Source organism: Oncorhynchus masou, unplaced genomic scaffold (assembly GCF_036934945.1).
Source record: "Oncorhynchus masou masou isolate Uvic2021 unplaced genomic scaffold, UVic_Omas_1.1 unplaced_scaffold_1578, whole genome shotgun sequence".
Taxonomy (NCBI): domain Eukaryota; kingdom Metazoa; phylum Chordata; class Actinopteri; order Salmoniformes; family Salmonidae; genus Oncorhynchus; species Oncorhynchus masou.
In genome coordinates, this window is record NW_027005848.1 from 898 (window position 1) to 12,500 (window position 11,603).

At 47.4% G+C, this 11,603-nt stretch overlaps 1 protein-coding gene across 1 annotated transcript in view; it reads right to left on the bottom strand.

Annotated features, from left to right (window-relative positions):
• Positions 1-522: 522 nt before the first annotated feature.
• The window catches only part of LOC135531395 (voltage-dependent P/Q-type calcium channel subunit alpha-1A-like), a gene marked incomplete at its 3' end in the record, with an annotated part of 88,710 nt that continues 77,629 nt past the window's right edge, over positions 523-11,603 (bottom strand). Inside the window, exons 2-3 of the mRNA XM_064959433.1 lie at positions 1,038-1,143; positions 523-662 (exon numbers count right to left, since the gene is read on the bottom strand). Coding sequence (XP_064815505.1) covers positions 523-662; positions 1,038-1,143 — 246 coding nt within the window. The remainder of the gene's footprint in view (positions 663-1,037; positions 1,144-11,603) is intronic.

Sequence of the window (11,603 nt, forward strand, 5' to 3'; positions counted from 1 at the left end):
GTTATGGTCTGATCCCTGATGTATGGTATGTAGACAGTAGTTATGGTCTGATACCTGATGTATGGTATGTAGACAGTAGTTACGGTATGATACCTGATGTATGGTATGTAGACAGTAGTTATGGTCTGATACCTGATGTATGGTATGTAGACAGTAGTTATGGTATGATACCTGGTATGTAGACAGTAGTTGGTATGATACCTGATGTATGGTATGTAGACAGTAGTTATGGTCTGATACCTGATGTATATGTAGTAGTTACGGTCTGATCCTGATGTATGGTATGTAGACAGTAGTTATGATACCTGATGCATGGTATGTAGACAGTAGTTATGGTATGATACCTGATGCATGGTATGTAGACAGTAGTTATGGTATGATACCTGATGTATGGTATGTAGACAGTAGTTATGGTATGATCCCTGATGTATGGTATGTAGACAGTAGTTATGGTCTGATCCCTGATGTATGGTATGTAGACAGTAGTTACGGTATAATACGATGCAACAATAATGTACTTACCCAGTGAGCACTACTACAAAGTCCATAGCGTTCCATCCATTCCTCAGGTAGGAGCCCTTATGGAGGGCAAAGCCCAGAGCCAGAATCTTTATACCTGACTCAAAACAGAAGATGGCTATGAAGTAGGGCTCTGTATCATCCTAATGGAGAGAAGGGGAGGGAGGGAGGGAGGGACAGACAGACAGACAGACAGGGGGAGAGAGACAGAGAGAGGGGAGAGAGACAGGGAGGGAGGGAGGGAGGAGGGAGGGAGGGAGGGAGGGAGGGAGGGAGGAGGGAGGGAGGGAGGGAGGGAGGGAGGGAGGGAGGGACAGACAGGGGGAGAGAGACAGAGAGAGGGGAGAGAAAGAGACAGAGAGATGGAAGATAAAGAGAGGTTTAGAATATTGCATTTTGGGGAAAAAGCATTGTGTACACCTTTGTTGTGTGTGTGTGTGTGTGTGTGTGTGTGTGTGTGTGTGTGTGTGTGTGTGTGTGTGTGTGTGTGTGTGTGTGTGTGTGTGTGTTGTACTCACCAGTCTCTCAGAAAGAGGAGTTTTGTCATTCTCAGGTAAATGCTGTTCCAGAGCCAGGACGATACAGTTAGCTATGATGGTTGCCAAAATCATCCATTCAAAAGGAGTAAGGCTGGAGTTAAGGCCAGTAACATGGGACAATGTATACACATATATCTATTAATACAACCATCAATCATCTTAAACTGACAGTCCCCAAAATCTGGCATGAGAATGACTTAAAAACATATGTATATGTTTCCATGACTTATTTGATTGATTCAATAAGTCAGAAGACAGCAATCCAGACCTTCCTAGGACCATGTAAACGTCTTCTGTAGAATAAACGTATATTTGTGTGCATTTTCCATCAGAGGCAGACATATTGCATATTCTCAGAATGACAATATCGTACCCTTTACATAGGCCTTCTCCCCTTCTCTATAGGACACATTTGATAGATTTTGACTCTCACTAATGTCATGATATGTTTGGTAAGGTAATAAAGAGGGTGAAATATTTTGGGTAGCTGTTCCTAAAACAGACTATAACTATATACTATACTATATTATAACATATAAAAGGCTTATTCATTCACAATGTCATTTCATTTATCATATCATCATTTGTAGATACAGTTGAAGTCGGATGTTTACAAACACCTTTGCCAAATACATTTAAAATCAGTTATTCACAATTCCTGACATTTAATCCTGTCTTAGGTCAGTTAGGATCACCACTTTATTTTAAGAATGTGAAATGTCAGAATAATGGTAGAGAGAATTATTTATTTCAGCTTTTATTTCTTTCATCACATTCCCAGTGTGTCAGAAGTTTACATACACTCAATTAGTATTTGGTAGCATTGCCTTTAAATTGTTTAACTTGGGTCAAATGCTTCAGGTAGGCGTCCACAAGCTTCCCACAATAAGTTGGGTGAATTTTGGCCCATTCCTCCTGACAGAGCTGGTGTAACTGAGTCAGGTTTGTAGGCCTCCTTGCTCGCACACGCCTTTTCAGTTCTGCCCAAACATTTTCTATAGGATTGAGGTCAGGGCTTTGTGATGGCCACTCCAATACCTTGACATTGTTGTCCTTAAGCCATTTTGCCACAACTTTGGAAGTATGCTTGGGTTCATTGTCCATTTGGAAGACCCATTTGCGACCAAGCTTTAACTTCCTGGCTGATGTCTTGAGATGTTGCTTTAATATATCCACATAATTTTCTTACCTCACGATGCCATCTATTTTGTGATGTGCACCAGTCCCTCTTGCAGCAAAGCACCCCCACAACATGATGCTGCCACCCCCGTGCTTCACAGTTGGGATGGTGTTCTTCGGCTTGCAAGCCTCCCCCTTTTTCCTCCAAACATAACGATGGTTATTATGGCCAAACAGCTCTATTTTTGTTTCATCAGACCAGAGGATATTTCTCCAAAAAGTACGATCTTCGTCCCCATGTGCAGTTGCAAACCGTAGTTTGGCTTTTTTATAGCGGTTTTGGAGCAGTGGCTTCTTCCTTGCTGAGCGGACTTTCAGGTTATGTCGATATAGGACTCGTTTTACTGTGGATATAGATACTTTTGTACCTGTTTGCTGTTGTTCTGGGATTGATTTGCACTTTTCGCACCACAATATGTTCATCTCTAGGAGACATAATGCGCCTCCTTCCTGAGTGGTATGATGGCTGCGTGGTCCCATGGTGTTTTACTTGCATACTGTTTTTTGTACAGATGAACGTGGCACCTTCAGGCATTTGGAAATTGCTCTTGGCTGATTTCTTTAGATTTTCCCATGATGTCAACCAAAGAGGTACTGAGTTTGAAGGTTGGCCTTGAAATACATCCACATGTACACCACCAATTGACTCAAATTATGTCAATTAGACTATCAGAAGCTTCTAAAGCAATTATATCATTTTCTGGAATTTTCAAAGCTATTTAAAGGCACAGTCAACTTAGCGTATGTAAACTTCTGACCCACTGGAATTGCGATACAGTGAATTATAAGTGAAATAATCTGTCTGTAAACAATTGTTGGAAAATGTACTTAAAACAACTATAGCCGGCTAAACCCTCCCTTTAACCCTGACGACACTGGGCCAATTGTGCGCCGCCTCATGGGTCTCCCGGTCACGGCCAACTGTAACACAGCCTGGAATAGAACCCGGGTCTGTAGTGACGTCTCCAGCCTTAGACCGCTGCACCACATCATGTCATTTCATTTATCATCATCTTTCAATATGTTTCATTATACTTGTAGTGTACTCGATCATCTGGGTCAAAAAGTGTTTTCTTCTCAGCCATTATTAAACACTTCCAGGTGAAAGCCAAAGGTGGGTGGGGGGGCACTACTACATTCATAAAATATGGCCCTCTTGCTAGATTGATGACTAAAGCCATAGCAAAACGGTGCGAAACGGCTGTCAGCTCAACTTCAAGACCAGTAACAGGGGAGAACAGCAAAATCATATGCATGTATCTAATAATACAAGCATTAAGGCCAGTAGGAATACTGGAAAAGCATACAAACACACATATCTAATAATACAAGCATTAAGGCCAGTAGGACAACTGGAAAAGCATACAAACACACATATCTAATAATACAAGCATTAAGGCCAGTAGGAATACTGGAATAGCATACAAACACACATATATATCTGACATATACAGTATTTCATAATACAAACACACACAAAGGTACTGAACCGAAAACAAACATACATAACAAAGAAGGATAATATCAAACCTCTATTCTACTGAAATAGGATCTGAAGCACTTACAAATTCATAACATCATACAAATGGAAGAACTCTGGAGTGTGTGACCAGGCCTGAGTAATGCTGGCCTTACTGAACTCTGGAGTGTGTGACCAGGCCTGAGTAATGCTGGCCTTACTGAACTCTGGAGTGTGTGACCAGGCCTGAGTAATGCTGGCCTTACTGAACTCTGGAGTGTGTGACCAGGCCTGAGTAATGCTGGTCTTACTGAACTCTGGAGTGTGTGACCAGGCCTGAGTAATGCTGGTCTTACTGAACTCTGGAGTGTGTGACCAGGCCTGAGTAATGCTGGTCTTACTGAACTCTGGAGTGTGTGACCAGGCCTGAGTAATGCTGGTCTTACTGAACTCTGGAGTGTGTGACCAGGCCTGAGTAATGCTGGTCTTACTGAACTCTGGAGTGTGTGACCAGGCCTGAGTAATGCTGGTCTTACTGAACTCTGGAGGTGTAATGCTGGTCTTACAGAACCTGAGTGTGTAATGAGTAATGCTGGTCTTACTGAACTCTGGAGTGTGTGACCAGGCCTGAGTAATGCTGGTCTTACTGAACTCTGGAGTGTGTGACCAGGCCTGAGTAATGCTGGCCTTACTGAACTCTGGAGTGTGTGACCAGGCCTGAGTAATGCTGGCCTTACTGAACTCTGGAGTGTGTGACCAGGCCTGAGTAATGCTGGCTTAAGGGGCTGGTATGACTGGATGGGTCTGGACAGATCAGCACTGCTCCTAATTGGAGACTCATTATCCTGTTAGTGTGTGTGTTTTTGCGTGTACATGCACACTTGTCAGTATTTGTTTGTGTTTGCATCTGTGTGCAAACTTGCATCCCGTCTGTCCGTGTGTGTATGTCTGTGAGTGTCCATGTAATTGAACGGGATCTGTGTGTTTATGTCCGTGTGTGTATGTCTGTGAGTGTCCATGTCATTGAACGGGATCTGTTCAATTGTGTGTTTATGTCCGTGTGTGTATGTGTGTGTTCACCAGATGCCAGTCTGACATTGACACCATGGCCGGGGGATGGTTGAGAGGGTGATGCGGTCTGAGTCTGTGTGTGTGTTGTAACAGCTGATGTAACATGAAGAGACAGACTAGCATGGGAGTGAAGACTCAGACTAAACACTGGCTAGGAGCAACACTCCAGTACCCAGACTCTTATTTTACCAGGTCAGTTGACTGACAACACATTCTCATTTCCAGCAACAACCTGGGGAATAGTTACAGGGGAGAAGAGGGGGGACAAATGAGCCAATTGGAAGCTGGGGATGATTAGGTGACCATGATGGTATGAGAATTTAGCCTGGACTATAAGTGCCATGAGTTTTAGTGACCACAGAGTGTCAGAACACCTGTTTAACATCCCATCTGAAAGACACCACCATACACAGGGTCATGTCCCCAGTCACTGCCCTGTTGTTGTTGACCAGAGGAATGAGTTCCTCTTACTGGCCCTCCAACACCACTTCCAGGAGCATCTGGTCTCGCTTCCAGGAACCGACCAGGACCAACCCTGCTTAGCTTCATTCCTGGAATGCAGGGTGGTGCTGCTGGCTCACTGTTGTACTACTGTTTATAGAAAGGAGGATTTCAGCACTATGGAAGAAAATACTGTAGTGCTGAAAGTTTAAACATCAATAGCTGCTACAGTTTAAACATCAACAGCTGCTACAGTTTAAACATCAATAGCTGCTACAGTTTAAACATCAATAGCTGCTACAGTTTAAACATCAATAGCTGCTACAGTTTAAACATCAATAGCTGCTACAGTTTAAACATCAATAGCTGCTACAGTTTAAACATCAATAGCTGCTACAGTTTAAACATCAATAGCTGCTACAGTTTAAACATCAATAGCTGCTACAGTTTAAACATCAATGATGCTATTATTTTATTTTACACAGTTGGCACACACACACACACACACAGACACACACACACACACACACACACACACACACACACACACACACACACACACACACACACACACACACACACACACACACACACACACACACACACAGATTTAAGAGGAAAATCTATAATTCCCCCAGTCTTTGATAACAGTGAGTAACTTCTCTGATGTGATCAAAGTGAAACACAATAAAGCACTATGTAGGCTTTACGTAGCCATTAAGTAGGTTATATGACTGCATTGCATCAGAGTCTAGTAACAGAACGGTGGCTGCATGGCGACTAAATAATTCAGTTGTGACAGTTCCACATCGCTGAGCATTCTCTCTCTCTGTGTTGTCCTATGTCTGACCCCTCTCCTTCCATCTCACCGTCTTCTCTCTTCCCATTTTCTCACCCTATATCTGACCCCAGTTCATCCCCCTCTCCCAACCCCACTTCCCCTTTCTCTTACACTCTAAAAAAATGCTGGATTGTTTGGCTGACCCAACCCTGCTGGGTTGTTTGGCTGACCCAACCCTGCTGGGTTGTTTGGCTGACCCAACCCTGCTGAGTTGTTTGGCTGACTCAACCCTGCTGGGTTGTTTGGCTGACTCAACTGCTGGGTTGTTTGGCTGACCCAACCCTGCTGGGTTGTTTGGCTGACCCAACCCTGCTGGGTTGTTTGGCTGACTCAACCCTGCTGGGTTGTTTGGCTGACTCAACTGCTGGGTTGTTTGGCTGACCCAATCCTGCTGGGTTGTTTGGCTGACCCAATATTTCTGGGTTGTTTGGCTGACTCAACATTGCTGGGTTGTTTGGCTGACTCAACATTGCTAGGTTTCTTTGGCTGACCCAACCCTGCTGGGTTGTTTGGCTGACCCAACCCTGCTAGGTTGTTTGGCTGACCCAATCCTTCTGGGTTGTTTGGCTGACCCAATATTTCTGGGTTGTTTGGCTGACTCAACATTGCTAGGTTTCTTTGGCTGACCCAACCCTGCTGGGTTGTTTGGCTGACCCAACCCTGCTAGGTTGTTTGGCTGACTCAACTGCTGGGTTGTTTGGCTGACCCAACCCTGCTGGGTTGTTTGGCTGACCCAACCCTGCTGGGTTGTTTGGCTGACTCAACCCTGCTGGGTTGTTTGGCTGACCCAACCCTGCTGGGTTGTTTGGCTGACCCAACCCTACTGGGTTGTTTGGCTGACTCAACCCTGCTGGGTTGTTTGGCTGACTCAACTGCTGGGTTGTTTGGCTGACCCAATCCTTCTGGGTTGTTTGGCTGACCCAATCTTTCTGGGTTGTTTGGCTGACTCAACATTGCTAGGTTTCTTTGGCTGACCCAACCCTGCTGGGTTGTTTGGCTGACCCAACCCTGCTAGGTTGTTTGGCTGACTCAACTGCTGGGTTGTTTGGCTGACCCAACCCTGCTGGGTTGTTTGGCTGACCCAACCCTGCTGGGTTGTTTGGCTGACCCAACCTTGCTGGGTTGTTTGGCTGACCCAACCCTGCTGGGTTGCAGGCGTTGGGTCACTTAATTGGGTTGCTTTCTTTAAAAAAAGCATGGTTGGGTTGTTGATGCTGGATCATTGCTTGGTTATTGAGAAATGACCAAGTGGGTCAGATCAGAAGTCTCGAGGCTTAGTTTAGTAGGGGCGTGGTTTGAGAGAGTTGTGATTTATCCATCCGTGAGATGTCATTCCTGCTCATCTGTTCTGTTGTACAGTTATCACATGTTAAGGTCGAACACTTACATTTTGTAGCTTCAATTAGGCCTACAGAAATGTATGAGTTCCCTAAAAGCCTGTGTAAATCCCATTGTTGGGATGCAATAAGGTGGTATACCTTATTATACAATAATATTATGTAATAAATAATCAAAATATTCCAGAAGAAAAATTCACACAAAAAATAAATAGAGAGATGAGAGGGAGAGACAGTAGAGTGTTCTCTGCAGCAGTATAAGGCAAGGTGCATCAGCAGTGTTAGAATACTAAGACATGGTGAGAGAGAGCCAGGAGAGAGAGAGAGAGACCAGTCAAAGCCAGACGTGTATTGGGCAGTGGGCAGCAGTGTAGAGTACGTCAGCAAAGATGGTGTCATGGTGCCAGAAAGGGTGAGAACGAGAGAGAGGAGAGAGACCAGAGACCTGCCAGAGACCAGACCTTCCTCTCTTCTCCCCTCCTTACCTCTCTCCTACTCTTTTCTCCCCTCCTCTGCTGTTCTCCCCTCCCATCTCCTCACCACTCCTCCCCTCTCTCCTCCTCACCCCTCTCATCCCCTCCTCTTCTCTCTCCTCTCCCCTCCTCCCCTCTCTCCTCTCCTCCTCCTCCCTTCTCTGCTCTCATCCTCACCACACCTCTCCTCTCCCCTCCTCCCCTCCTTCTCTGCTCTCCTCCCCTCTCTCAGCTCCCTTCCCTTCCCTTCCACCTAACCTCCCCTCTCTCCTCTACTCTCCTCCCCTCTCTGCCTGATTAGACTGGTCCTCAGATGGTTCTGGGCAGGCCCTGCTCTGCCAACTAGACACTACACTGGTCTGAAGCTGCATCACACACACACACACACACACACACACAGATAAATACACACAGAAGGAGAATGATACGGGCACAGACAAAGGTACACACCAAACACAAATACACACACCTACTGACTAAGCAGAATGTAGACTGTAGTGTACACATACACGAGAATGCACACAGACACACACACACACACTTTATCTAATACATCCTGTCCACCTTTAATTCCAGTTATCCATTGACCCTGACCGGCACGTCTCCTCCTCTCATCCCCCTCTCCATCTCTACCTCCCCCTCTATCTATCCTCCTCCCTCTCTCACGTCATTATGACCTTTCCACGACCGCCTCCCCCTCTTCCATGTCTCCGCTCTCCATCCTCCTCTCTTTATCTTGCCTTTCCACTCCAGGACAGTTAAAGCAAACAATACGCACACACACACACACACACACACGCGCGCACGCACGCACACACACACGCACACACATCGAACGAGGCATTATCCAGCATCAGCATATTACCGCTCGACTGCTTACAACTGTGCTGTGCTGTGCACACACACACACACACACACACACACACACACACACACACACACACACACACACACACACACACACACACACACACACACACACACACACACACACACACACACACACACACACACACACACCTCTCCTTTCTGATTCTGCCAGATAGTCTATTAGGTTATTAGTAGAGAGAGAGACAGAGAGACGGAGAGAGAGAGAGAGACTGACTCCATCCTTTCCACCCGTGGGTTTCTTTCAGCCTGTAGACACAGTAGGAGACATGAGTCTGATGGGGAACAACTGAACATACTGCATGTTGTGTGTCTGTGTAATGTGTGTGTGTGTAGTCGCGTGAGAGGGCGCGTGAGTGCCATTCTTGATATGTTTGGGAGGTGTAAGGTTCCAGACAGCATCACACCGCTCCAGACAGCATCAGACCGCTCCAGACAGCATCACACCGCTCCAGACAGCATCACCGCTCCACATCAAACTGCTCCAGACAGCATCACACCGCTCCAGACAGCATCAAACCGCTCCAGACAGCATCATCAGACAGCATGCTCCAGACAGCATCCAGACAGCATCAAACCGCTCCAGACAGCATCAAACCGTCCAGACAGCATCACACCGTCCAGACAGCATCCAGACAGCATCAAACCGCTCCAGACAGCATCACACCGCTCCAGACAGCATCAAACCGCTCCAGACAGCATCAAACCGCTCCAGACAGCATCACACCGACAGCATCAAACCGCTCCAGACAGCATCACACCGCTCCAGACAGCATCAAACCGCTCCAGACAGCATCACACCGCTCAGACAGCAGCATCACACCGCTCCAGACAGCATCACCGCTCCAGACAGCATCAAACCGCTCCAGACAGCATCAAACCGCTCCAGACAGCATCAGACCGCTCCAGACAGCATCACACCGCTCCAGACAGCATCACACCGCTCCAGACAGCATCACAGCATCAAACCGCTCCAGACAGACAGCATCACACCGCTCCAGACAGCATCAAACCGCTCCAGACAGCATCACACCGCTCCAGACAGCATCATCAAACCGCTCCAGACAGCATCACAAACCGCTCCAGACAGCATCAGACCGCTCCAGACAGCATCACACCGCTCCAGACAGCATCACACCGCTCCAGACAGCATCACACCGCTCCAGACAGCATCAACACCGCTCCAGACAGCATCACACCGCTCCAGACAGCATCACACCGCTCCAGACAGCATCAACCGCTCCAGACAGCATCACACCGCTCCAGACAGCATCATCAGACAGCATCAGACCGCTCCAGACAGCATCAAACCGCTCCAGACAGCATCTCCAGACAGCATCATCAGACCGCTCCAGACAGCATCACACCGCTCCAGACAGCATCACACCGCTCCAGACAGCATCACACTGCTCCAGACAGCATCAGCATCACACAGACAGCATCAAACCGCTCCAGACAGCATCAAACCGCTCCAGACAGCATCACACCGCTCCAGACAGCATCACATCATCATCACCGCTCCAGACAGCATCAAACCGCTCCAGACAGCATCAAACCGCTCCAGACAGCATCAAACCGCTCCAGACAGCATCAAACCGCTCCAGACAGCATCAGACCGCTCCAGACAGCATCACACCGCTCCAGACAGCATCACACCGCTCCAGACAGCATCAAACCGCTCCAGACAGCATCACACCGCTCCAGACAGCATCAAACCGCTCCAGACAGCATCACACCGCTCCAGACAGCATCAAACCAGCTCCAGACAGCATCACACCGCTCCAGACAGCATCACACCGCTCCAGACAGCATCACACCGCTCCAGACAGCATCACACTTCTCCAGACAGCTCCAGACAGCATCAAACCGCTCCAGACAGCATCACACCGCTCCAGACAGCATCACACCGCTCCAGACAGCATCAAACCGCATCACACCGCTCCAGACAGCATCACACCGCTCCAGACAGCATCACACCGCTTCCAGACAGCGCACCGCTCCAGACAGCATCAAACCGCTCCAGACAGCATCAAACAGACAGCATCACACCGCTCCAGACTCCAGACAGCATCACACCGCTCCAGACAGCATCAAACCGCTCCAGACAGCATCAAACCGCTCCAGACAGCATCAAACCGCTCCAGACAGCATCAAACCGCTCCAGACAGCTCCAGACAGCATCAAACCGCTCCAGACAGCATCAGACAGACAGCATCACCGCTCCAGACAGCATCAAACCGCTCCAGACAGCATCACATCCAGACAGCATCACACCGCTCCAGACAGCATCAACCGCTCCACCACCGCTCCAGCTCCAGACAGCATCCAGACAGCATCACGCTCCAGACAGCATCACACCGCTCCAGACAGCATCAACCGCTCCAGACAGCATCACACCGCTCCAGACAGCATCAAACCAGACAGCATCAGACCGCTCCAGACAGCATCAAACAGACAGCTCCAGACAGCATCATCAGACCGCTCCAGACAGCATCACACCGCTCCAGACAGCATCACACTGCTCCAGACAGCATCAAACCGCTCCAGACAGCATCACAGATGTGTGTCCATGTGGGTGGTTGGTCCATTGTGGTTTTGTGTTTATTGACATAACATTAATTAAGATAGCAATCTTTTAGAGGGGTGTAGAAGTCCCCCCCCCCTTTAATATAACAATAATAATGTGCCATTTAGCAGACACTTTCATCCAAAGCGACTTAGTCATGTGTGCATACACTACCAGTCAAACGTTTTAGAACACCTACTCATTCACAGGTTTTTATTTAGTTTGACTATTTTCTACATTGTAGAATAATAGTGAACACATCAAACCTATGAAATAACACATATGGAATC